This window comes from Aspergillus versicolor (genome assembly GCF_001890125.1).
Source record: "Aspergillus versicolor CBS 583.65 unplaced genomic scaffold ASPVEscaffold_2, whole genome shotgun sequence".
Taxonomy (NCBI): domain Eukaryota; kingdom Fungi; phylum Ascomycota; class Eurotiomycetes; order Eurotiales; family Aspergillaceae; genus Aspergillus; species Aspergillus versicolor.
The window spans coordinates 3,721,467-3,746,564 of NW_024467525.1; the positions used below are offsets into that span (position 1 = coordinate 3,721,467).

At 50.2% G+C, this 25,098-nt stretch overlaps 13 protein-coding genes across 13 annotated transcripts; 9 read left to right on the top strand and 4 right to left on the bottom strand.

Annotated features, from left to right (window-relative positions):
- The first annotated feature begins 674 nt into the window (after positions 1-674).
- On the top strand, positions 675-2,298 carry ASPVEDRAFT_38692 (wax synthase family protein). The gene is made up of 2 exons (XM_040811758.1): positions 675-1,032; positions 1,087-2,298. The coding sequence occupies exons 1-2, from the start codon at positions 852-854 to the stop codon at positions 2,088-2,090; spliced, it is 1,185 nt and encodes a 394-aa protein (XP_040664989.1). The 5' UTR covers positions 675-851; the 3' UTR covers positions 2,091-2,298.
- On the bottom strand, positions 2,190-4,470 carry ASPVEDRAFT_26050 (uncharacterized protein; the record flags this gene model as incomplete). The annotated part of the gene is made up of 3 exons (XM_040809855.1): positions 2,190-2,751; positions 2,805-4,116; positions 4,167-4,470. 3 exons carry the CDS (start codon positions 4,468-4,470, stop codon positions 2,190-2,192), a joined length of 2,178 nt encoding a protein of 725 aa, XP_040664990.1.
- Positions 4,147-4,992, top strand: ASPVEDRAFT_507242 (uncharacterized protein). The gene has a single exon (XM_040814353.1). The coding sequence runs from the start codon at positions 4,469-4,471 to the stop codon at positions 4,898-4,900; it is 432 nt and encodes a 143-aa protein (XP_040664991.1). The 5' UTR covers positions 4,147-4,468; the 3' UTR covers positions 4,901-4,992.
- ASPVEDRAFT_38694 (uncharacterized protein) lies at positions 4,639-5,991 on the top strand (the record flags this gene model as incomplete). The annotated part of the gene is made up of 1 exon (XM_040811759.1): positions 4,639-5,991. Exon 1 carries the CDS (start codon positions 5,084-5,086, stop codon positions 5,987-5,989), a length of 906 nt encoding a protein of 301 aa, XP_040664992.1. The 5' UTR covers positions 4,639-5,083.
- A 386-nt stretch (positions 5,992-6,377) lies between these two features.
- On the top strand, positions 6,378-7,001 carry ASPVEDRAFT_50747 (uncharacterized protein; the record flags this gene model as incomplete). The annotated part of the gene is made up of 1 exon (XM_040814356.1): positions 6,378-7,001. One exon carries the CDS (start codon positions 6,378-6,380, stop codon positions 6,999-7,001), a length of 624 nt encoding a protein of 207 aa, XP_040664993.1.
- Positions 7,002-7,389: 388 nt separating this feature from the next.
- ASPVEDRAFT_115382 (5'-methylthioadenosine/S-adenosylhomocysteine nucleosidase) lies at positions 7,390-8,307 on the top strand (the record flags this gene model as incomplete). The annotated part of the gene is made up of 1 exon (XM_040805618.1): positions 7,390-8,307. A coding segment is annotated over one exon (918 nt), but the record flags the coding sequence as incomplete, so codon positions are not given.
- A 4,075-nt stretch (positions 8,308-12,382) lies between these two features.
- ASPVEDRAFT_50748 (uncharacterized protein) lies at positions 12,383-13,749 on the top strand (the record flags this gene model as incomplete). Its single annotated transcript, XM_040814357.1, has 3 exons — positions 12,383-13,241; positions 13,289-13,655; positions 13,728-13,749. The coding sequence occupies 3 exons, from the start codon at positions 12,383-12,385 to the stop codon at positions 13,747-13,749; spliced, it is 1,248 nt and encodes a 415-aa protein (XP_040664995.1).
- On the bottom strand, positions 13,530-15,249 carry ASPVEDRAFT_38696 (uncharacterized protein). Its single transcript, XM_040811760.1, has one exon. It carries the CDS (start codon positions 15,152-15,154, stop codon positions 13,778-13,780), a length of 1,377 nt encoding a protein of 458 aa, XP_040664996.1. The 5' UTR covers positions 15,155-15,249; the 3' UTR covers positions 13,530-13,777.
- Positions 15,250-15,619: 370 nt separating this feature from the next.
- Positions 15,620-17,775, top strand: ASPVEDRAFT_80850 (uncharacterized protein; the record flags this gene model as incomplete). The annotated part of the gene is made up of 3 exons (XM_040816937.1): positions 15,620-17,103; positions 17,159-17,583; positions 17,642-17,775. The coding sequence occupies 3 exons, from the start codon at positions 15,620-15,622 to the stop codon at positions 17,773-17,775; spliced, it is 2,043 nt and encodes a 680-aa protein (XP_040664997.1).
- Positions 17,776-17,856: 81 nt separating this feature from the next.
- On the bottom strand, positions 17,857-19,008 carry ASPVEDRAFT_187268 (N-acyl homoserine lactonase family protein). Its single transcript, XM_040809000.1, has 3 exons — positions 18,758-19,008; positions 18,558-18,705; positions 17,857-18,486 (listed from the first exon to the last, which is right to left on the bottom strand). Exons 1-3 carry the CDS (start codon positions 18,883-18,885, stop codon positions 17,878-17,880), a joined length of 885 nt encoding a protein of 294 aa, XP_040664998.1. The 5' UTR covers positions 18,886-19,008; the 3' UTR covers positions 17,857-17,877.
- Positions 19,009-19,417: 409 nt separating this feature from the next.
- ASPVEDRAFT_80852 (aldehyde dehydrogenase family protein) lies at positions 19,418-21,481 on the bottom strand (the record flags this gene model as incomplete). The annotated part of the gene is made up of 10 exons (XM_040816938.1): positions 19,418-19,433; positions 19,479-19,519; positions 19,571-19,636; positions 19,685-20,200; positions 20,278-20,385; positions 20,439-20,676; positions 20,730-20,811; positions 20,871-21,174; positions 21,228-21,253; positions 21,391-21,481. The coding sequence occupies 10 exons, from the start codon at positions 21,479-21,481 to the stop codon at positions 19,418-19,420; spliced, it is 1,488 nt and encodes a 495-aa protein (XP_040664999.1).
- Positions 21,482-21,539: 58 nt separating this feature from the next.
- On the top strand, positions 21,540-23,146 carry ASPVEDRAFT_38700 (SDR family oxidoreductase). Its single transcript, XM_040811761.1, has 4 exons — positions 21,540-21,882; positions 21,934-22,028; positions 22,077-22,665; positions 22,713-23,146. Exons 1-4 carry the CDS (start codon positions 21,572-21,574, stop codon positions 23,041-23,043), a joined length of 1,326 nt encoding a protein of 441 aa, XP_040665000.1. The 5' UTR covers positions 21,540-21,571; the 3' UTR covers positions 23,044-23,146.
- An 837-nt stretch (positions 23,147-23,983) lies between these two features.
- ASPVEDRAFT_38701 (uncharacterized protein) lies at positions 23,984-24,826 on the top strand. The gene has a single exon (XM_040811762.1). The coding sequence runs from the start codon at positions 24,170-24,172 to the stop codon at positions 24,689-24,691; it is 522 nt and encodes a 173-aa protein (XP_040665001.1). The 5' UTR covers positions 23,984-24,169; the 3' UTR covers positions 24,692-24,826.
- Positions 24,827-25,098: the final 272 nt, after the last annotated feature.

Genomic DNA, 25,098 nt, shown 5'->3' on the forward strand with positions numbered 1-25,098 from the left:
TTTGCAGGCAGCCACATTCTCCCAAATTAGCAGTGGAGACGCGTCGAATTCCCAAGCTTCGAGTAAGCTTTCTTGTGGGGCTTGTCTCGACGTCGAGTTCGCTTTATTATTCCTGCTGCCTGCTGTTTTTTTGCAGAGAAACGCAAGGTTCACAGCCACTGTATGCTTCAGCCTGAAACATCGATGGTCTATTTTTACATGCAAGCCAGGTACACAACCGAAGAACCATGGAATCTTCCCGCTGTTGAATCTTGTCTGCAGATACCGCGAGAACCACGCCTTTAGACTAAGTTATAATCTCCGACACAATTCCCGGAGAGAGACTTCCTTGGTGTATTCTACAATACTATTTCCAGTGATTTGGCTCAAGGCGATGATCAACAGGGGAAGAACCACGGGTGAGGCCGAGGCCGTAGGGCTGAGTAGTTCGCCCCCCTTCAACTCAACTGTCTCTGGAGCCTGGAGTCGAGAAGCCTAAGCCACAGAATCAGCAAATTATTTCTGGCGCTGTGGATGCGATTAACGGGTCTCGATGAGCGGAGTACAACGGCGCTGCAGGAATGCCCTGAATCTCAATCTAATTCCCAATTGAACATGTCTGGGTCTTATCTTTTCTCCACGGCTATAATCTCTCTCCAGTCGCTTTGGGATACCCTGTAGTTCTGGCCGGAGTTCTGGAATTCATATATTGTAGACTGTAGATACAGCTGTACAGTGTTGGGATGTTTTCCAGTAAAGCGGATCTTCCCGATGGCGCGACGTCATTCCTACAACTTCCGACAATATTTTCCTCCCGTTTACTGATACTTTCTCCCTCCAGCTTCCACATCCAGGCCCTATTCACTGCCACAATGGAGCGAGACCAATTCGCCTCACTCCTGTGGCTCCTCAACCCAGTCAATCTATTCCTAGCTTATCATGTCCCTCAACAGGTACGACCGTTATTCGCAGCCCTGCAACTGGGAATCTACATCTCAGTAATCCTCCTCGTCCCGCCAACAAACCCAGCAAAAGATTACCAATTTGGAATATGTAGGCCCCTTCATCACATCGCAGATTCTACGCAGTAGGTATTAATGAAAGCAGGCTTCCTCAGCATCCTCTCTGCTCTGAACTTCTTCATCCTCTCTAACCCTTACGAGGAGCATTGGCGGACCTCCCCCAGCCAAACAAAGGATGACAGCAGCAGCAGCAAGAAAAAAAATTCAAATACAGAACCAGCGAAATACCTATCCCTATCAACAGGAGAAAAACTCCTTTGGGTGTGGACAAACGCCGGCGAAACCCGCGGCATAGGCTGGAACTGGACCATCCCGCATCTCCCCTCAGGTCCGGAGAAAGGTTTATCGAAGGGGCAATACCTACGCCATCTCGTCCTTCGCTTTATAAAGCTATACCTCCTACACGATGGCAGTGTCTATCTTCTCAAGAATCTAACGAACGCCGGGGCAATCTCTCTCTACGACCTGGCACTCCCCCAACGCAGCATAGCAGTGATATCATTCGCAGTATCAAACATCACCATCCTCGAATTCGGCTTCGCGGCGCTATGTTTCATCGGTTCCGCATCCGGTCTATTCTGGACGAAATATGAAGAGAACCCGCCCTTCTGTGGGAATCTGAGTGATGCTTACACAGTCTCCCGCTTCTGGGGCCGCGTCTGGCATCAGAATATGCGGCGGGTGCTGCAGTCTCCTGCGCGGTATATGGCGAATACGATCTTCAAGGCGCGGCGCGGTTCGTTATCAGCAAGATATATCCAGACTTTCACTGCGTTTGGGGTTTCGGGGGTTTATCATTATGTTTCTGCGAAGACGGCGCGGCCGGATATGGGGTTTTCGGGGACGTGGAGGTTTTTTCTTCTGCAGCCTGTTTTGGTTGTGCTGGAGGATTTGGGGATGGAGTTTGGGCGGAGGTTGGGCGGTTCTGGGTCTAAGCTAGGTTACTGGGTTTATGGGGTTGGGTATGTTTGGACCTTTACCATGCTGGTTTTGACGGCGATCGGGTTTGTGGAGGATTGTGTGACGAGTGGGTTGATTCCCCCAGTGTCTGCGTTTCCATTTTCGCTTGCAGGGTTGCTTTTTCAGTGAAGGTGGGAACCATGAATTAGATTACCTGATGTGAGCCATACTGTAACATAATATCCGTACATCTCCCCTTTATATAATCATACAAATACCCATTCTCAATCAGAGACTAGTAGTACCCGACTTTCTCATCCGCTCGAGTGTCTCGGCTGCCTTGGGATCCTTCTTCTTCAGAAAATCCGTAAAGCCGTCCGCCATAAAGCTCTTCAGGGAATTATGCTCTTTCCACGGCGCTACCTGGCTCGGTACCGTCAAGCCCGTGTAGACCTTCTCTGGATGATCTCTAGCCAGCGGCCACAGGTGCTCCAGCTCCGCTGACTTTGACGACAGCAATGGGTACAGCTCGCTCCAGACAAGGTTGCCTTGAATGCGAACATGGCCTTGATATTCGGCGGGCTGAGGTTGCTTGTTCGCGTCGGCGTCGGTCTCGGACTTGGCGCTTTCGTCGTTCTTTTCGGTTTCGGGGGTATCTCTGGGTTTAAAGTCTGCATCAATGGCGAGGACATGGGGCTGGAAGTCGCCCGGGAGATTTCCTGGTTCGGTCGCGAGAGGGGCGGCATCCTTGTTTGTATATGATGCTACTGTCCAAGGATCGACCAGGAGGAAAGCAGAGCCGTCAATCTTACGCTCGTACCCACCCGAGCTCCGGATTTCTTGGAAGTGCCTGCGAGATGTCAGTAACCTCATGATAGTATTGACAGGGTTAAGGAATCGCACTTCTTTGCAGCCTCTACTACAGCCGATGGATCCTTGGTGTCGACACCAAGATCCTTACAGTCAAACCAGTGCAACTTGAACAGAGGCTTGACTTCGTCGGCTCCCGGCACGCCATTTCCCCAAGCGGAAAGATGGGCCTCCACGTCACGACGTAGCGTCTCCCACTGCTCATCAGACATGTCGTACGCTGAGCGATAAATCGCCAAGCCAAAGCCATACTTCGATCTTTCTGATTCAGGCTGTCGCAAGACTGACTGCTGGCCCCGAAGAACGAGCTGAATCCAAGGGACTGCAGATGGCGGCTGTGGCGGCGATGCGCCGCGGATCTTTGTCCGCAGTTCATCTTGGACTTCTGTAGTGACAGAGATGCGCTCACGGCGGGCTGGCTCGAGGTTTTTAACTTCGGGGCCCTGAACCTTTGCGGCCTCATCCTGGGCCTCAATGCGCTGTCTTAGCCGCTCCCACATGAGGTTGTTGAGCTCGGAGTTTACGTCAATGTTCCTTAGATCGGGCTGGTGTAGTCCACCAACCACTTCGGATGGTGCTTGGTAGCCATTATACCCGTCCATGAACATCCAGATGTTCAAATCAGCCATTGAACCGACTGAAATGAGAGCCTGCCACCGCTCCGTAAACTTCTTGAATTCGGGGCTGTCTGTATCATCGGGCGAGAGAGCCATCAAGTCGTTCACCAAACGCTCCCGCATCTCAGAAAGACGGGCCATAACCCAGGAATGGGAGGTGCTAGTCATAACCTCGTACTTTGCGTGAAAGAATTCCATCCAGAGCGCAGGTAGGTTGATCTCCGGGAGCGAGGGATCTTGCGCCTTGCGCCGGGCGTTCAGAGCATCCTGCATATCTTGCAAGTCATCCGACATCCGGTTAAACGAGTCGCGCATTTTGTTGCGGAGCGGTCCTATGTTCAGGTACTCGAAAACAGCAATCACAGATGTCAGATATTCATGTGCAATATCGAAATGGGCAGGGTTGTTGAGATCCTTCTCGAGCCAGCGCCCAGCGGAGACCGGAACGAGTCCCTCCCACAGGCGATTTTTGACTGTGTGGATATTGAATCCGACCTGGCATAGCGCGTTGGATTCCACGCTGAGAATACGGCTCATCATGTTGTATATCGCCGGGAGATCGCTCTTGTTAAACGGAGCGGGCGCCCATTGGGTGCTTGGGGCCATAAAAAGATCAATCTCATCTCGATTGAGCAAAGGCAAATCGGTTCTCTTCCCATTAGGAAGAACACCGGATGCGAGGAGTTCAATAAAGTGGTGGATGGTCTGGGGCTCAATCAAAGGATCCACTGGTTTTCTTAGCAAGGTCACGTTCAGGACGACGCGTTGAGGGCCCTACCAGTTGGTAACTCCTGACTCGTCCAATGTTTCTCAGTTACGGGGTTGCCCTTGACCTCGACGACAGAGGGAATGGCAGCCTGTGGCTCTTCGGATGGGCCAGAGTCCGTATGAGCATACCGGGCGAAGTTCACCTGTGGGACGCGCGAAGTCCAAGGCGCGGTGTTCCGCACATTACGGCGGGCCAAGAAACCAGTACTGGCACTGGAGCTGGCAATGGCAATGCGAGGTGTTGCGCGCAAAGAAAGGCCACCGATACGGCGACAATTAGCTTGAAGCAGACCTCTGGAAAGTCTGGCAGCCATGGTTGAGTTGAAGCTTGGATGGATGCGATCAGCAGGCTCTTCGCGGCTGATGGCGACCATGACAGAAGCTCCACCCGCCCCTGATCTCGGTCTGGGTACGTCACACCTGAGAACCCCCGGTTCCACCCATGGAGTTGACGCAGACCATGTCAGGATTCATCATGAACACTTCCTCCAGAGTAGTATTCGTATCTACTGCACAGAGGATGAAAGTGAAAGGATCCCAGAGACTCCAGATCAGCTGCCTTCCCGATTAGGCAGGATGTGTTCACGTGCAATGACAACAAAACATTATGCTCATATTATGCTCATTTTATACTCATTATATGATTGCATTATGCTCGCATCTCTGCTCACAATATATACTATTACCATGTCCTATCACCTGTATCTGGAGAGTTATCAGGCTTGTACGGAGTATGGACGGTAAACAGAGCCACCAACTTGAAGGGAGATCGTCGCTGCAGCGCGATTGACACGATCAGCCAACCAACCAACGAGCTAACTATGGAGCAGCGGGGGCCATCTATCAAAGCAACCTTGAAGCTCCCAGCTTGAGATACAACGCCCACAACATCAAAAAAACCACCTCATCAGTCACTACCCCTATAGAATGCCTAGCAAGCCAGAATGGATCCTCGCCCCAGCCGATATACAGCCCAACACAACAATAACACTCGGAAAACTAATCGTCAATCCCCTCACTCCAGAAGGTCCACCATATCTCGACCCCGCGCTGCCCATCCCGCCCGGCGCCACGACCGAATTCAACTACCCCTGGACGCGTGAGGTCTCGCATGAGCGCTCGAGCATGGTCGGGCTGTTTGGATCATTCATGGCAAATGTCGGTTTCGGCGGGGATGTAAGCGCGCAGTTTGACCGGCAGAGCAAGTCGCGGGTTGAAGTCGCGAGACTCCAGACTGTGAAGTTTGAGCCTGGCGATGAGTATCTGGAGAAGACGCTGAATGGGAAGCTGAATTTGAGGTTTTTGAAAGAGACGGGGTATAGGAAGCCGATCTATGTTGTTACTGGGCTGAAGGTTGCGTATGGGGGGAAGACGACCATGTCAAAGGGGAAGGGAACCGGAGGTGAAGGTAATTTTGGGATCAGTCCTGGTGTTCCAGGGCTCGAGCTGGGCCCAAAAGCTGGGTTGATCTGGAAGAATGAAGAGAGCGAGGAAATCGGGGAGCCAATTGACTTTGTGTATGCCTTTCGGGTGAACAAGGTCCATTATTCGCGACGGAGGGAGAGATTTGTTCAGGAGAATTATACCAAGAGAATTGTGTTCTCGCAACCGATGTCGTTCGAGCAGGGCAACACTGCCGAGCCTGAGATTCTCGAGCCTGATGTTGTCCTGATGTTATTCCAGTACAATCGGAGTATGAGATTGAGGGCGAAGGGGTGGAACTACTACGGCTGGAAGAAGGGACCTCCAGCCAGGATGAGTTTGGTATTAAAGGCCAAAGCGTCTTGGATGAAAGTGGTGAGGCTTGTACATTACTCACGCCGTAGACAATAAACAACTGTTATCTATATAAAGCACTACCCTAAACAAGAATATATACAACCCGCCTACGAGCCAGAGTCCGAGGCAAGACCACACCATTTAAATAGAACAGGGCCTCCGACCTCGTATATTAAGATCTTTCATAATAAATTTCGTCTTTTAAAATAAATAGACTATCTTGATTTTTGAACCATTCGCGCAAGAATTTCTATACAAATGGATATCACATGACAATCGAACATTCTGCCTGAGGCACCGTTCCTAATCTCCGCGCAAAAAAGTCACCTCCGATACCAACCGCATCCAAATAAACCACCAGCCAGCCATCCAGGCCAAACCGCATCTAAACACCCAAAATCTCGAAATAAAACCGGACGCGGTCGGTACCGTCCTCACTAAAATGTCCACCGACACTCCACAACCACAACCACAAACCCAACAACCGGGCGCAACCACCATCCCAAACCGCGAAGCCGACTTCCAGCGCTTCAAAAACTACACCGCAATCTCCTTCCTCGTCGCCGCGCCCGTCCTAATTGCCCTCCCACCCCGAAAACTAGACCACCTGACCGTTCTCTTAACCGGCGCGTTCTGCGCATCCGCAAACCACATCACCCGCGAGCGCACGGGGCGCAGTATACTAGAGCGCATTGAGGACCGGGTATCGAGATCGAGTACGCATAGTCCCAAGCCTTCTTTCATAGGGAGTGGGGACCTGCCGTCGGATAAGGCGAGGGAGATCCAGGCGAAGGTGCGTGCTGCGCGGGAGGCGAGGATGCAGGAGGAGGGTGTTGGGCGGGAGGAGATGGAGCGATTGAAGGCGCAGAAGGAGCAGGATCGCAGTGTGCTTGATAGGTTTTGGATGGGGAACGAGAAGGGTGGGTGGAAGGAGAGGCGGTTACGGGAGGAGCAGAAGGCGTTGGATGAGGGGAGGGGATATGGCGATTTGATCAAGGACCATATTTGGGAGGTTTGGACTTGGGGGGAGAAGAAGGGAGAGGAGAAGGAGGAGGATGGTAAATGAGGAGTTGACAAGCTGGATGAGTGTGTGTTTGTCTGTATTATACTTATAGAACTGGCTGTATATGTATGCATTTGGCGCTGGATTGGATATTCTCTGCTCTGGTTTTCTTCACTGCTACTTCACGGCTTGAACATGAGGGGATGCCTGTTGTACAGTCTCCTTACTTGCCTCTAGCACCCACATTTATTGTCTTTATAGGCAACTGCTCCATCAATAACAGCCGGGGTGATCTGAATCTGCCCCAAGCCTGTTGTCTTGGCGCTTTCTCGCATCCAACATTCTTGGCGCGGGGCTCAATTGTCCAACTGCTTACATCCTCACGCACATCAGCCACCTTGTTGATAAATCTGGGAGAATTTCGGTCCCAAGAAAGACTCTGACATGTAATGACTACACAATCGGTTGGATCAGCGCCCTGCCGCTCGAGATCGCAGCCGCGCGGGTAATGCTTGATGATATCCACACTCCACTGCCCGTACGAGAAAACGATAACAACGTTTACTACTTGGGGGAAATTGCTGGGCATAATATTGTCCTGGCATGTCTACCTTTTGGCGTATACGGCAACTCGTCTGCTACCGCGGCAGCTATACAGATGAAGTCTGCTTTCCCGTCTATCAAATACAGTCTCATGGTTGGGATTGGTGGTGGTGCCCCCAGCGCCTCAGATGACATTCGCCTTGGAGATGTTGTAGTAAGTAAACCAACTGCTTACTTCGGCGGCGTCATTCAGTATGACTTTGGCAAGACGTTGGCGGATGGTTCATTCCACCAGACGGGAGTCTTAAACAAGCCGCCGGAGGCCCTCTTGAAGGCAGTTGAACAACTTCAAGCGAAGCATATGATGGGGGAAAACAGCATTCCTTCACATTTGAGAACGGCGGCTGAGACATATCCGGCCATGTGTGAGTCTTTAGTCTATCCTAGGCAGAGCCAGGACGCTCTCTTTGATGCATCTTATCCCCACCAGGGGCCTTCCGGTTCTACCTGCGAAGGCGTATGTGACGTGAAGAAAACCGTGGACCGTAAACAAAGGCCATCAAAACTGCCTGAAATACATTACGGTCTCATAGCGTCTGCAAACCAGGTGATGAGAGATGCAAAAACACGCGATCGACTCTCGGAGAAATTCGGAATTTTGTGCTTTGACATGGAAGCTGCAGGACTGATGGACCATCTCCCTTGCCTTGTCATTCGGGGGATATCTGACTATGCGGACTCCCACAAAGACAAAGCTTGGCAGAGATATGCAGCAGCAACAGCCGCCGCGTACGCGAAAGAACTCCTATATACGTCTATCCCCGGCACGAGTCGGGGCGAACAGGCACCGGCCAGTATCAAGATGAAGATCCCAATTCCAAAAACGAAGGTATTTGGACGTGAGCATGAGCTGCAACTGATTAGAGACTGTTCCAGCCTCCCAGGAAAACCTACAAAACCCCTTGTTCTTTGGGGACTTAGTGGATGTGGTAAGACGCAGCTGGCACTTAACTACATCGATACAGAGAAGGATCACTATGATTCTGTCCTCTGGGTCGATGCATCATCGATCTCAGTGATAGAGGACTCGTTTGAACAAATAGCTCGGCTTATACCTTCTGGCTTCTTCCCTGGGAAAATAGCCGCCGAAAGAGTTTTCGAGTGGCTTGAATCGGATTCCAACCAATCCTGGATGATAATATATGACAACATCCCGTACGCTGGCGATACTGGGTGGAACCGGAATGGGGCCTTGGATATCCGAAAATACCTGCCCTCATGTAACCACGGTCATGTTATACTGCTGACGACTTCGTGCCATCTACATTCACGCTTGAACTTTTCGGGAATACACGTACAAGGCCTTGATGAGAATGCGGGCGCTGATCTCATCCTACGGTGTGCTAATATCGAATCGCCTGATGAGTCTAGTAGGTGTGGCCCTAATTCCTCATAAAACTTACTCACAAAAAGTTAGCAACCGCAACGACGAAAAGTATCTCTCGCAAGCTGGGCGGCCTGCCTCTTGCCCTCGAGCAAGCGGGGTCGTTTCTATCATACGGCCTCGTTTCGATAAAAGACTACAGCAGACGATTTGAAACAGGGTTTCGCAGTGAAACCCTGAAAACCCACACCAGGGCTTACATTGGATCCTACGAAAAGGAGCAGACTCTCTGGATGGTGTTCGACATGTTACATGAAATGCTGCGCCAGCATAATTCGGATTCCCTGAAACTTATCCATTTAGCTGTTTTCCTGGGCCCGGGATATGTGCCATTCAGAGTACTAGTGTCTGGCAAGCCTTCGAACTATTCAACAGGAACGTTTGATAATGCGAACTTGGACATAATATCTTGGCTGGAGGACATATCGAACGATTTCAGTCGACTGCCCTCGGCAATTGGAGAAGTTGAAAATACTGGCCTTGTGAAGTTCCAGCGTAACCGTTTAGATGGTACCGTCGATAATATTGTTATTCATGACTTGGTGCAATCTTTTATTCGAGCCAAGATGTCCAAGCAAGAGATATTGGAAAATGCAGCGGCTTCAATATTTCTCAACGCCAAAACATACCTTAGCAATGGGATAATGGAGGATGACGAAGCCATGAGAGCTCAAAGCCACAGATTGAGTACAGTTCTAGATACCTTCTTATCGACGGTCCCTCGAGATCTCATTCAACCCCCGCATGGCAAGTACTTTGTGCTTTTTGGTTCCGTCGCACCGCTTTATGCTCGTGTTTGCCGTCTCAAGGGGGACCTTCAAAAGGCAAGAGACGTCTGGGACATCTGTCTGCAATGTCGGCTGGTGAGTGAGGGAAGTCGATGGCCTCGAAACGAGATGCAACTAAATGAGCTCCTTGAAGCTGCTGATGTCGACATAAGGCTCGGACATCTTGACAGTGCAATTGAAAAGTATGCATCAGTAATCCGTTGCTGCATATCTGATCAAGAGGACATTATGGTACGAGCATCTGCATCCCTCCGTGAAGCTCGCGAGATCCGCGCTCGACGCGAGTCAGACTTTCAACGAGCTATTGCAACCCAAAGAGGGAACAAATCGGCTTCCGAAGAGCCGAACCAGGGCTTAGATATAGGCGACGAAGAGTGGGAGATGATAATGCGGTACGAAGAAACATTTAATCTCTTCGGTCCAAGGGACAGAGAGACTTTGCAACATGCTTCAGCCCTTGCAGCTTATTACGAAAAACATTCCCAACCAACGAAAGAGGAGAAGTACAGGGAAATTATCTGGAAATACCAAGTTGATTCGGCAGGTTCCTCAAGCCCGGCTACGGTTGCTGCACTGTTCGAACTGTGTCTTTGCTATGGAAAGAACGGGAAGCTGAGAGAGAAGCTCCGTGGCGATTTATATGACGCTCCTATATATGCTGGAAACCATGATTCCTCAAAATTTTCAAGGTTACTTTTGGAGATGGAAACACTGGACATTCTAACAGCCTTCAAGAACAATGACAATGACACCTTTTGGAACCTGCTCAATCGACATGACACAATGACTGCCATTTTCTGGGCATCAGAGGTGGAAAGCAGAGAAATACGTGATACGCTGCTTTACCATTTCACAAAGACAGACTTTCCAGCTGTTTGCCTTTTCCTCCACATGAAGTCAGTCTATGGACAGGGCTCCGCGTCTAGGGTGCCCTGTAAGAGAGATATAGACATCTTCCAGTCAGATATTGACTTTCCACGAGGGCTCCAGCAGGCGGTGAAATGGGGTTACGTCTCAGTTGTCCATGGATTTCTGGAAAACAATATTGATACTTCCTTTGTAGGCAGCTCCGGGAAAGCAGCGCTTCATCTTGCTGCCGAAAGAGGGGATAGTATCACAGTCTTAATGCTTTTGGAGCATGGCGCGGACGTCTCCCAAGCCGACTGTTATGGTCGAATGGCCCTGCACTACGCAGTTAAGGGGAGGGATACTGAACTACTCAAGACCCTTGCTGAGAATTGTGGTAAAGCAATAAATAAACAAGATAACCACGGCGAGACAGCCCTACATTATGGCTCGATGGGACAGGATTCTTCAAAGGTATATCTGTTGCTTAACCATGGAGCCGATGTTACACTGAAGGATAGAAATGGAGACACGCCTCTACACTACGCGACAAGACGGAACCGTATAGAATCTGTCAAAGCATTGCTTGAATTCGGATGTGGCCCAAACCAAGCGAATCATGATGGCCAGACAGCACTTCATTGTGGAATAAACGCCGGCTTAGCTCTATTTCAGCTACTGCTCAAGTATGGAGGCGATGCTTCTCAGGCTGACAGCCGTGGTCGAGCAGCCATCCACTACGCTGCTGAAATTGGAAATACAGACATTGTGAAAGCCATAATTGATAGCGCGGCCGATATCAATACCATAGATCACCGCGGTAACACGGCATTGCATCTTTCTGCTGGGCGAGGGAATTATGCGGTTAATGAGTTACTCCTAAACGCAAACGCGGATAGTTTCGCGGAGAACAATTTCGAGAATACAGCTCTCGACCTGGCGTTTCAGGGAGGACACGAGAAGACAGTAGATTTAATCCTGAGACAGTCACTGAAGAAACGGGACTATTACGGACAGACCTTCCTACATCGCGCAGCGAGGAAGCCAGAAGATATGAGTTTCTTCTACGCTGTCATTGGGCCATCAAAAGATATAGTAAATGCCACAGACAACCACGGGCGCACTGCCTTGCATGTGGCCGCTGCAAGTGGGAACCTGTTCGCTGTCCAGATGCTGCTGGACAATGGGGCAAATCATCAAATTGAAGATCATGCTGGTGAATCACCTCTGGACGATGCATTAATGCAGGGGAATGAGACAGGTGGAACGTCTAAAGGTGGTATAGCGCTCGAAGAAGTTATTCGACTTCTGCGGAAGGCCGGTTCAGGGCCTGGGAATGCTGAGTGTCTGAATTCCTCCTACAAAGGAGGTCACATCGACAAAGCCTCATTAGGGAAAGGGACGTGGCATGAGTACTCCGTAGATTCGCAATTGATTTAGGGCTTGTTAGAAGAATGATGACAACTATTAAGCCAACCTCCCCACGGGCTCATACAATAGTCACAACGAAGGTAAGCCTGAACCTGAAAGAGATATGTACTCTCAGGTCAATGAATAATATTCTGAGTCTAACCTTGTCAATATAGGCGATATATATAGGGAAAGAGCCACGTACTCGATGCAGGCGCGTCAATTCGGAAGCCAATCATGGCCTGCCACACATACACTGTAAAAAGCAAACAAAAGAATGGATGCGCACGACCCATAAAGTACTGCGACCAGCTCATATCTCCTTATTCGTAGTTCCAGCTTTCATTCAACTCCCCACCCTCCTCGAACAAGATAGTGTTTCTGCTGTTGAACGGCTGGGTTGTTTGATGATAATGGACCCTCCAACTCATATTATCGATCCAGACGGCGAGGTGATCATAGTATTATGTAACTCGAATTCTCATTTTGCAGAGCCGGCTGAAGATATGTCTCTTAACGGATTTTCTCATACCGATGATATCCATATTCCCCCCGAAGAGATTGAACCTCCGGAACCTACACCTGAGCCCATCCAACTGCCAACAGAGGAACCTGCCCCCGAGCCTCCCACCGAGTATTCTGTCCACGAAGAGCCTGTTCCCGAAGAGCTTGTTCCCGAAGAGCCTGTTCCCGAAGAGCCTGTTCCCGAAGAGCCTGTTCCCGAAGAGCCTGTTCCCGAAGAAGGGGTTGTTGAAGAGTCTGCAGAGCAAACGGAAGAGCAAGCAGAATCTGACCTCGAAGATACCTGTTTCCGCATCCAAGTCTCCGCGAAGCATCTGATACTTGCTTCGTCTGTCTTCAAGAAAATACTCACTGGTGGCTGGAAGGAGAGTGTTACTTTTTTGAAAGAACGCTCAGTTGAGATTACCGCGGAGGGCTGGGATATCGAAGCATTGTTGATCCTTCTTCGTGCCATTCACGGCCAACAATACCATATACCCCGGAAGCTGACCCTTGAGATGCTCGCCAAGATCGCTGTGCTCGTTGATTACTATGATTGCAAAGAGGCCGTGTATATTTGGACTACTATATGGATCAAATCTCTGGAGGAAAAGATTCCGGTCACATATTGTCGAGATTTATTTTTGTGGTTGTGGGTTTCCTGGGCTTTCCAGCTCCCTACCCAGTTCAAAGAGACAACATCAACTATTATGTCTTCGAGTGACGGTGGGATTAACAGTTTCGGCCTGCCAATTCCTGCTGAAGTCATAGGTAAGAAAGACCAAATATAGACTGCCGGGTCTCTGACAGCATCACAGAAGCAATAAATAAGCAAAGACAAGAGAATATCGACAGACTAGTTGGACTGATACATGATAAACACGGAGAACTGCTAACGGGATTTCGTGGATGCTGCTTTGAGTGCAGCTCAATCATGTACGGGGCCCTTACGAGGGAAATGCATAAAGTTGGTCTGCTTTCACCGAGACCTGCAGCACCGTTTGTTGGCTGGAGCCGTCGCGGCCTTGTGCAGAAGATACGGTCATTTAGGGATCCACAATGGATTCTTGGCACTGATATCTCCAGTTATCGCCGCACTTATAGCTCTGATTATCACGAATGTCTTGACTCGTCCTTTGCAAGCATATTTGGGAAACCGAATGAGACCACTCAAGGTCTTGACCTGCATGATCTTCTTTGATAGATGGCCATCTTCCTTGCAATTTACTATGATGTTCTGGATCTGCTGTAATGCAGTGTGCAACTGTTCAGAATTTGATAGAGTCTACATAAATAGATGGATAGTGCTAACTTGTGGATTTCAGAATTTCCCAACACTCCTCTATGCTTTCCTTCTGAATCGTTTCATACACCTCAAACTCGCTCTGTACAGTGCAGCCTAATGCTCGCTCAAAGGCCGTGCGATCCGAATTGGCAGCTTTCGTGTTTGCGCACAGGGAGCCAAGATTCGAGCAAAAGATCCCGGCAGCACTAATAGGGAGGAAGTCCTCATATGTGATGGGCTCGACCTGTACTGTGCCCGCTTTGACCAAGGCGCTTAGGTCTCTATTATTACTGATTGCTCGGGGTGTCTGCACATGGTAGCGGAAGTAAGCCAATTCGTCTCGACGAAGTGCTTCCAAATCATCTGGAAATTCCTCGAATATTTCACGGAGAATATCATCGCTTGACCTGGGATCTGAGCCCGTCTGCCTTCCACTATTATTGCAGCTGTGATGAAAACGCCCCATTAACTCATCATACAGCCGTCGACCCTTCGGCGTTAGGGCCATTCCTCGCTGCTCGATTTCACCAAATCGCGCCTTGTGCTTCCCATCAGCCTGGTGTGTCCCATCTGAAAATGTGATCTGCTCTTCCAGCGCCAGGAAGCTAGTTTGCCGGAGGAGAATTGGCCATTTCATGACCGGCGGTCCTTCAATATGGTCTTTTGCATTGAGTCCACGCTTTTGCATTTCAATCTGTGCAGCTTCTATGTCCACCACGCGCGGTGTAAGATGGTTTATATGGGGGCCGCGGAAGCAGACGACGTCTGCAACGAGTGGATGTGCAGCTTGTAAGGCCTGGTATGTCTCCTTGTCGACAGTGGTGGATTTGTGCCAGCGGAATGTCTCGAGGGCTTCTTGCAGCAGCTCTTCAGCCTTCTGCCTGGGATAGGATTCCTCTGATTCTAGTTCGTTGAGTAATGCTAAACATCGTGGCGTGAAGATCTGGCGCTGGGATAGAATCTCTTGGGCAGTTGATCGCAGGCCGCCCTCTTCACTGACCATATCCAGCCGCAGCAACGAAGTAAATACCCGAAATGGGTTCGCTGAGAGACTTGCGTGGGAAATCGGCCGGAAGGATGTCGCGTGCACGGGCAGACCGGCAACAGTTAGATCATAATAGCCTACCGGATGCATTCCCATAATAGCGAATAGGCGGCGCATAGTAGATAGCTCCTCGGGCTTGCCTAGACGGATTGCGCCGTGGCGTTCAACCTCTATGCGCGGTTGATTCTGCAAGGGGTCGCCAGTGCTGACGCCGTTTGAATTGGAATTGCGGTTGTTGATATCGGAGACGAGCTCAAGGAGAGTTCCGTACTGGGGGACCTCGCGGCGATACATTTCTGATAGAGCGGAGGCGAACAATGCCCTTGTTTCGTCTTTGGAAATAGTGGGAGCCATGGTGGAGTGAGATCAAGCTACAGCAGAGAAATACAGAAATGGAGTAGATAGGAACTTGGATCCCAAAGCGAATGTCACATAGACAGCTATTTAAGTCTCCAGGTAGACGCCATGACCCCGACGGATATGGTTGGAGACGATTGTATAAATATGCGGACATTTCAACCTCCGAGCTTGGTCCGCTGATAAGCGATGGGTGCCCACGTCCAACATACACCGTTCGTAGCTTAAGCCCAACTTATGCTATATTTATATTATCTGGATAGAAGTGGACATATTACGGCGGTAATTGGTACGAGACACGTATGGGTAAAATATTGTGGTGTACATATAGGTAGCAGGGCAGTCCAGTGTTGACCCCGATTAGGAAGGAGGTTGATTACTCAGCCACTCTCGGACTCTCAAAGTGCCGAACTGCATTTCTCGGACATCCAACCTGCAACTCCGCAATGAGGACGATACAACATGGTTGACATCACGCCCAGAGTCATCCCACGGTTGTCACGTACTCCTACATCGGCTGCTACCTGTCGTACCTGCGGAAACTGCCGTCGCCGCAAGGTAAAATGCAATGGGCAACAGCCAAAATGCGGAACATGCCAGTCGCGGGGCATCATCGACTGTGTTTATCCCCAAGATGCGCGGAGAACCGTCGTTCGTGCCAAACGGGAAGACGTGAGAACCTTGCAGAGTAAGATTGAGTCGTTGCAGGGGCGATTGGAAGCGCTTACCGAGTCACCTTGCGTGGGTGGGAATCGGGCACCATCACAGCCTACAAGGACAGTACCAGTAACACCGTCGCCGTCTGAAATCAGGGGAAGGAATATTGACAAGGCAGACTTCCCCGAACCCGGTGCTGCAGATGATGGTCCTCAGGTATACGGCGCGACAAGCCTGCTTCACGACCAGTCGTCGGACACCCCTCTGGCAAATCAGAAAATCCGAGGCGTCGACACAGGGCTTTTGTCGGACGAGACTATTAAAGATAAGCTAATTTCAAATGCAGCTATACGCCGACAGGAAGAGCTGTCCCTATCATCCACACCGAGCATTGCAGCAAATATAGACTTCGATGGCGTCCCTATGGATTTGGCAATGCACCTGCTTGACCTGCACTGGAACCGCCAGCATCTGTCGTATCTGCTTACTTATCGGCCAGCAATTACGGACAGTCTGATACGAAATGGTCCTTATGTTAATAAGCTGCTCATGAATGCCATATTCCTGCAGAGTAGCATGTATAGCGACAGAGTATCGCCTTTCTTTGGCGATCAACAGTCGAATGCCAAAGGACTGATTTTCTACGACCGTTTCAAAGCATTGCTGCCGGATTACATTGACAAGCCGACCATTCCAACCGTGGTGGCTTTGCTGACAGCGGCAGCATGCCTTATTCCATATGGCTACCAAAGCGCCGGGTGGGCACTGTCTGGAATAGGGTACCAGATGGTAACTGACCTTGGGTGTCACCTGGCGAGCCCTGCCTCCTCAAACGCAGCGGCAATCGAGCAGGAGATGAAAAAGAGGGTTTATTGGGCTGCATTCGTTGGTGATAAACTGCAGGCTCTGTTCCTTGGTCGTCCCATCGCGATGCACGTCTCTACGGGAAATGTAACGCAGGTCTATCTCGACACCTTTGAGGAAATGGAAGAGTGGACGCCATACATTGACCCTGTCGCAAATGTTGATACTCCGATTCCGTCGTATCGTGGTCGACCATCTCGTGCCATCAGCACATTCCAAGCTTTTGTTCAACTCTGCGAAATAGCAGGCCATATCATTGAGTCCTTCTATTCAGTCCGAAGTCGAGAAAAGCACGAGTCCACACTTCTACAGATCAAACAAGATGTGACAATGCAGCTGGCTACCTGGAGGGATAAACTTCCTTCCTGGCTACGATTCGATCCCAGTGTCGACAGCACACCTCCACCGCACCAGATCACCCCGCAGTAAGCAGCCTCAATCTTCGACACTCCGCAGTATCTAACCCTTTATCTGTTGTAGTGCCCTCTACTGGACCCTGGTGATTCTGACTGAGCAGGCATTCCTCAGTCGTGGTTGCTTTGGCTTCACTTTAAGCCCAGATTTAGCGGAAGCTTGTCGACAACGATGCATACAGGCGGCGCTCAGCATCTGGAAACTAGTTGAGGCATACAAACAGGCATTCACACTCAGGCGGGCTCAATACCTCATATCGTACGCCACCTATTGTGCGGTTCTGGTTATGCTTCAACATACCCATCATGACAATCACGAGTACGTTGGATGCATTCGATTTTTCTGGTCTGCGCTGTGGGAGTACCAGAGGGGATGCTGCTATGGATTGACCCGGCCCCTCAGGCTACTGAGGTCCCTAATGCGACGCCTTGAAAGCGTGGCAGACTACATTGAAACAGAGGAGCCGGTGGGCAACTGGTCTGCCCCAGCCGGTAAATACTTCCTCTTTATCTATGGAAATGGTATATACAGTAATAACAAGCCGAACAGAACCTGGCCAACCATCTTTAAATCCTGAAGTTAATCTGGGGTTCGAGATCGAACCCTGGGATGTTTCTTTGTTAAGTGGCATCCCCGACGACCTGTTTGCCGACGACACGATATTTGGAATCTTTGGTGGATAGACTGATTTAAGTACCAAAGGGCCCCTGAATTTGCGGCTTTTTAAGAATTGCAAGGCTGAGAAACTGATGAAAAAGAAAAAGGATGAAATTTGGATTGAGCAACTACTCATAAAATGGCCTCTCACTCATCAACGCCGCCGCGACATCCATATCATGTCCAAACACCAGCCGCGCATTAAACATCCTTACCAACCTTCTCGCCAGCTGCAAACTCCGATACCACGCCGTATGATCCCTCGCTAGTCCCCCATGCGGATGTCCCTCCTCATAATTCTCCTTAACATGGAACTGATCCGTCGTCCACAGAAACACCCCATCGCGCGCCAGATTCACCTGCATCATACACAGGCCAGGGGTATGCCCAGGCGAATGATGCAGCGTAATCCCCTGGAACAGTTCGAACGTTGAATCCGTGAATGTATTCCAGTTTAGCTCTTCCAGGAGCATATAGTGGCCCAAATAGACACCAAGATCGGCTCCCGTGGCGACGGCCCAGCAGGCGTGTTTGAATTCTTCTTCGTGGACGTAGATGGGCACGTCGGTGTGTAGGAAGTGCTCGAGCCCGCCGGCGTGGTCGAGGTGCAGGTGGCCCAAGATCACGGCTTTGACATCTTTAATGTCGTGCCCAGTATTTTTGATTGCGGCGGGGAGTTTGTTGTTCTCCGTGTATTTGGTCCGAGGGAAGACGTCTGTTAGGGGGGCTCCCCATTTCTGTACTCCCGTGTTAGTAGATTACATTACTGTATCATAGATATAAGGAGATTAGATGCGACTAGACATACTACTTCCAAATCTTCTGCACACCCAGTTTCAAACAGGATGAGCCCTATGCCGGGGTAATCGATCAGGGCGGAGAGGATGACCAGATCGCGCCGCTTGTTCTCGGGGTTGAGGTTGCTTAAAGAGCTGGTATTTCCTCCTCTCAGGATCCTGTGTCGCATTAATTCTTGCACCAACTGGATATGCTGGGGAATGTACAGACCAGGATTCATCAGCTTGAAGGGTTCCCAGGTCCAATATATGCATTTTTGTTCCGGGGGGACACTTGAATGCCGGAACCCCGGCGCCTACGAGGAGACCAGATGGATCATTCTGACCTGATATATCCATTCTTTCTTGGTATAGATCTTAAACAGTGTCAGGATGTGGTGGGTGGATGGTAGTACAACGGTAGGCGTGGCAGCGTAGAGATAGCTTATAAATTAAACTTCCAACATCGCCAGCTAGAATGAGCTGTCCAGTTTCTAACCTTCTGGAGAGGGGAATGTATCTTCTCCTCACCTTCTGCAGGGGTCCGTGCTACAGTGACGCCAGCTTGCATCTCCATCTGCATCGTCCTGCGGGGCGAATGCGGCCACATCACACAGTCTGTAGTGGCGAAGTTGACCGAGGGTATGGAATGAGGGGTAAAGATGAAGTCAGTATCTGTATTTGCCTAGTATTATGCAGTACTGCCAGGGTATATATCTGACTACCGTATCTGATGTTGTTGTTGGAGTAAGCCCCAACCTATGGATCTCCTGTCGTTTCGAGAGATTATGTTATGCATTAATTGCATATTAAGCAGGCTAAGGAGAGATACTAGCTATTTAAATTAAGGAGGACATATCTCATATTCACTAGACTGGTCTGGCTATATCATTTACTCGGAGTTCATGCTGTATAGCTGTTAGAGAGGTCCAGAATAATTTATATCAACTTACTTGATAAGGACGGTCTTAGGCTCAGTAAATCCACGAAGAGCCTAGATAATGTCAGCTTGAAGGTATAAGGTGTTCTGCAAGATTGAGCATACATATTCACCAAATTCCCTGCCAATGCCAGACGCTTTCTTGCCGCCGAAGGGGACCTGAACATTCATCTGAAGGGAGTAAGTATTAGAAGTCTAATAGTGTTGGTCATAACTCACAATACTGATGCAATTAACACCCACGACGCCTGATTCCAGCTTGCCTGATACCCTCATTGCACGGTTGATGTTCCTGGTAAAGACGCCAGACATCAACCCAAATTCCGTATCATTAGCGAGCTTCAGAACCTCCTCTTCAGTATCAAAGGTGTTGATAATGGCAACCGGACCGAAGATCTCGTTCTTATAGATCTCGGCGTCCTTCTTGGGATTCAGAAACACCGTAGGCTCGATAAAGTAGCCTTGCTCTGTATGCCGCACACCACCAACAACCAGCTCCGCCTCATTCTTCCCTCTCTCGATCATCTGCGTGACCCTTTCGAAGGCAGCCTTATTTACCAGCGGGCCCAGGGTAGTCGCTATATCAAGGGGGTCACCGAGTCTCTCGACTGCAGCGTTCATACGGGCTTTGTATTCCTCGATGAATTTGTCTGCAATGGATCGTTGAACGTATACTCGAGAAGCAGCAACGCAGACTTGGCCTGAGCGTGCCAGTATCGCATTTACCGTCCTACTCTATTAGCACAGCTGCTCCTGGAAACTAAAGAAGACCTACCAAGTCAGTGCATTCTCCAGATCGCATCCTCGAATACCACAGCAGGGCTTTTCCCGCCTAGTTCTAGCGTAACGCGCTTCAAATTGCTTTGGGCGGCGGCGACTTGGATCTTTTTACCTGTTGCGACACTGCCCGTGAAGCTGATCTATAGCAGGAGTCAGCTTGCTCTCCCCTCACAAGGTTTGGCTGAGACTTTACCTTTCTGATTCTCATATGACTAGCAAGAAGCGCCCCAGTGCTTCCAGCACCAGTGAGAACCTGGAATACGCCCTTGGGAAAGCCTGCAGCTTCGAATAGAGGTGCGATTGCCAGCGACCCAAGAGGACTGTGCTCGGACGGTTTCAGGATCATGACGTTCCCTGTTGCGAGGCAGGGTGCGGCTTTCATGATTAATGTCGCGACGGGGGCGTTGAATGGGTTTATACCTGCGCATACCCTGTACATTGTTAGATAGGTGGTTAGGGGTTGAATGTGGTTTGCATGACATACCCAAGTGGCTCATGGCGAACAAGCTTGACAAATCCATCATCAGCAGGGAAGTAATCACCGCGTAATTTGTCAGTCCAGCCGGCTACACTTGTTAGACATATCTCTCACTATATCAATATCTACAGAAGGGGGATAAAATACCATAATAATTCAACTGCCCCATAATATACCCCTTCTCCCTCGTCGGGATAAGCGAGACCGGATTCCCCGTGCTCAGGGCATCAAGGGTCAAGATCTTAACAAGCCGGTCATTCTCGTCCAAGAGGTCAGCTAGTTTCCGTAGACACGCTGAACGCTGTGCACCACTGAACTGGCTCCATTCCCCGTTGAATGCTTCTTCGGCTGCGGTGACGGCGGCGTCGACGTCTTCGGGCCCCGCGATGGGGATTTGGGAGGAGACGATCGACGCGTCGGTTGGGTTGTAAAGGGTGTATGTTTGTTTAGACTTGGCAGGGGTGTATGTGCCGTTTATTTATAGCTCTGTGAGCTCTGTTGCACTTGGTATGGGATGGTTTGACATTCTGCTGGCTTGGTTGGGTAGAGGGGTTAGTACTGGGGGAGAGAGGAGAGGGAGGGGTTGTGCAGAACTGCAGAACCAGGGTATTAAAAGTCCTGACCAGCTGCCGTCAAGATTCCAAGTTGCAAGTGCATGAGCAAGTACAAATCGGAAATCCGAGGGCGACGCGTGTGCAGGGGTCTGGGGAGGGGGTGCTGCACAGATGCGGGGGAGACGTAGGGTTGGCAACAGCCATCACAGCATAGATAAAAGCAGGTGATGATAATTTCTTTTCTCTGTCTAGCTTGCAGATCTGACAGCCCTTTCTCAGTCCAGCCGGTTAAACATGGCTACTACGCAACTCGTCCAGTCTCACGGCCCGTTTCAGGGCCTCCCTACCTATCCCGATACTGAAGGGCTCTCGAACCTGACTGCCATTGTCACCGGTGCAAATGGAATGTCTGGATACCACATGGTCCGTGTGCTAGCGGCTGCGCCAGAGCGCTGGAGCAAGATTTATTGTCTATCTCGTCGGCCTCCTCCAAGTAACTTCTTCGAGGATTTGGGCGAAGGTGCACGGCGAGTTACGCACATCCCGGTGGACTTTCTCGCTGATCAGGCGGAGATTGCGGACAAATTGAGTGTCATTGACAAGGTGTACGTATATCAAATCATTTAACCTGATCTGATTGTAACTGGTTTGAATAGAGACTACGTCTGTTTCTTCTCGTACATGCAGCCACCCCAAGAAGGAAATATACTAGGGATGTGGTCAGACGCAGAAGAACTGGCCAGGGTTAACGGTATCGTCCTCCCATCCACTCCCTGCTTACAATATGTTAATGTTATAGGAACCCTATTGCAAAACTTCATCGCCGGCCTCCAACAATCCGCCCTGAAACCAAAACGCTTCCTCCTGCAAACCGGCGCAAAGCACTACGGCTTCCACATCGGCCCAGCAACAAATCCCTCCTTCGAATCTGATCCCCGAATCGATCTCGAAGCAAATTTCTATTACCCACAGGAAGACGCCCTGTTCGAGTACTGCAACACCACCGGCGTCACCTGGAACGTTGTCCGCCCATCGTATATCATAGGCGCAGTGCGCGATAGTGCCCTCAACCACATGGTGGGACTGTCAATCTACGCCTCCATTCAGGCGCACTTAAACCAGCCTCTTGCATTTCCCGGTGACTATGCGGCGTGGGACCGCGAGTACTGCCAGAGCACGGCGCTGCTGAATGGGTATTTTGAGGAGTGGGCGCTGCTTACTGATGGGGCTTCGAATGAGGCGTTCAATATCCAGGATGGTCTGCCGTTTACATGGGGCCGGTTCTGGATGTATCTGGCGGAGTGGTATGGGACGACCTGGTCGCCGCCGGAGAGTGATGAGTCGAAGTATAGGGTTACCACGTCGAGATATGTGGAGACGCCGAGGGGGTACGAAATCCTTAATATGTATAATCACTTGCTAATAAGTGTTGCAGTTATGGCCCCGTTGGAACGACTCGCTCGACATTCAGTCTCCAAGAATGGTCTGAACGGGGGGAAGTCCAAGACGCTTGGAAGGAACTCGCTTCAAAGCACGGGCTGAGTCTTGACCCATTCACGCCAAAGAACAGAGCGCAGATCTTTGGAATGACGGATTCCGCGGTTATTGGCGGCTGGGCGCTTTCGCTTAGTATGTGCAAGGCACGCAGACTGGGATTTTTGGGAACGGCGGACTCGTACGAGAGTGCGTTTAATACGATGAGGGATCTGGCGAGGTTGAAGGTTGTTGTTCCGCTCGTTAAAGAGGAATATAGTGGGGATTTGTAGGGTTTGGTCTATTGCCCTAGGAGTATTTTTGTTTGAGTAGTTGTTCATGATTGCATTGAATACCAGCTGAACGATTGATATTGCATGATATACACCTCTACTTGATGCATCCACAATTACACCTCGGGCTTGCGACTGAAATTGTAGGCTCAGGCAGGTAAGTAGTCGCACCATGATGCTATTGTTTTCGTCCCTGTGATGCCCTTCGGAGGCATAGTGACTTATTGACGGAGAAAATAGTATAGAAGGATCAGGCAGACGTATTTTCTAGTTTGGATACCGGCAAAGCGAGAGAAAAGTCTCAAGCAACTCAATAGTGGACAGTGCAATAAAGACGGTCATTCAAAGCTGTTGCGCAGGAACCTGCATAATTATTTCCTGATCCATCTCGTATTCGCATAGCTCGGAAAGATCAGGGTCCATGAAGGCGCAGTAAGAGTAAGACTTTAATTGAACCCGATTCTATGTATAGCTAGGCAGCACTCAATGTGAGTCTTGGGGATTAGGGCTCGTGGGCTGCAGGGAAAACATAGCAGCCCGCAACATGCAGCCTCAATAGGTCGATTAAAATCCTCACACCTCTGTTTTGATCGCGCAATTCAACCTCAGCGGTGAAGGAAATTCTTCAGAAATGAGGTCAGCCCAGACCCTGAATCGCAGTCCGACGCAGCGCTCCAAAACACCCAGAATGGCTTAGCCTGAAGAGCTGATGACCCAGGAGGTTTCCTTAGCAGGGTTTCCAAGACCCAGAAACAAGATTCGAGCGCGTATTATTGGGCGAGAGCGCGATCAGCAGCTTGGCGTCGTCTGCTGGCAGCAGGGCTGACGGCGGTGGCTGTGCCTCGAAATTACTGCTTTGGGCTGGGCGGCGCCGTGTTTGCCTATTTCTATACTCATGTACCGATGGGGATTCAGCCAAAGGATCGGGCTGGGGGAACCGGTGAGATGGAACGTTGGCAGCGTCATTTTGGTGAGAGGATGCATGTATATAAGGGAGGTTGATGCCCGTTCATCTGGGGTTTATCATCAGCAACACAATAATTGATTATTACGACTTGAATCTCAAATCACCTCTACAGTCTATCTACTTTATTATACCACCTCTGAACAACAAACACTCAACAAAATGCGTCTCTCCTCAATATCTCTCGCCCTGGTCCTCGCTCCCCTCGCTATCGCAACCCCCAACCTCGCAGCAGAAAGCAACGATGCGATCACCAAGCGCAGCCCAATGCCCATGAAGCCCCTAAGCTCATCAGCACACGTCCTCGCTCGCTCACCTCAAGACAACGATGAAGTCTGCAGCAGCGACCAGAAGCGCTGCGGCGACGCCTGCGTGGACCAGGACTACACCTGCTGCCCTGACGATGTGTCTGGTGGATGTCCCAGCAATGAAGAGTGCCAAAGGGACAATGGCAAATGGGGATGCTGTCCTGATGGGGACGACTGCAGCTGGGACGATGACGATGACGATGACGATGATAGCTTTGTGGACCGTGTGAAGGACGGTGTCAATGACGTTGGGGATGACATTAAGGATACATGGGATGATATCTGGGATGACGATGAGGATGCTGCTGGCATGTTGAAGCCTGGTGCTGGGGCTGCACTGGTTGCTGCGCTTGCTGTGGCTTTTATCCCCTTATGAGCTGAGGTGGACCTTTGAGACGATTGAGGATGGGCGTTCGGATTGTTATTGTACTTTTATTTTACTTTGTGTTTATATAGCCAGAGCTGCATAGACCACGTTTGTTAATAGGCCTCGACCGAGTTTACACTTCCGATTTAAAGTCTTGAACACATTCAGAAATGATGTAGTCCCATAATTCATCTCTCGCCAGTGCGAACAGACACGGTGCGTGATAACTTATACTCCATTACTCTAGCGTGGCAGTGTCGGAGAGCGCCCGCACAGCGGAGGACCCCCACCCATACCAGACCGGCAGATCTCGAGATGCCAATGCCGAACTGGAATCCAATTATCTATAGGTAATTCCACTTTCCCCAATAGCATGAATCTCAGTCCAGGAATACAGAATCATGGACCTACCGCCA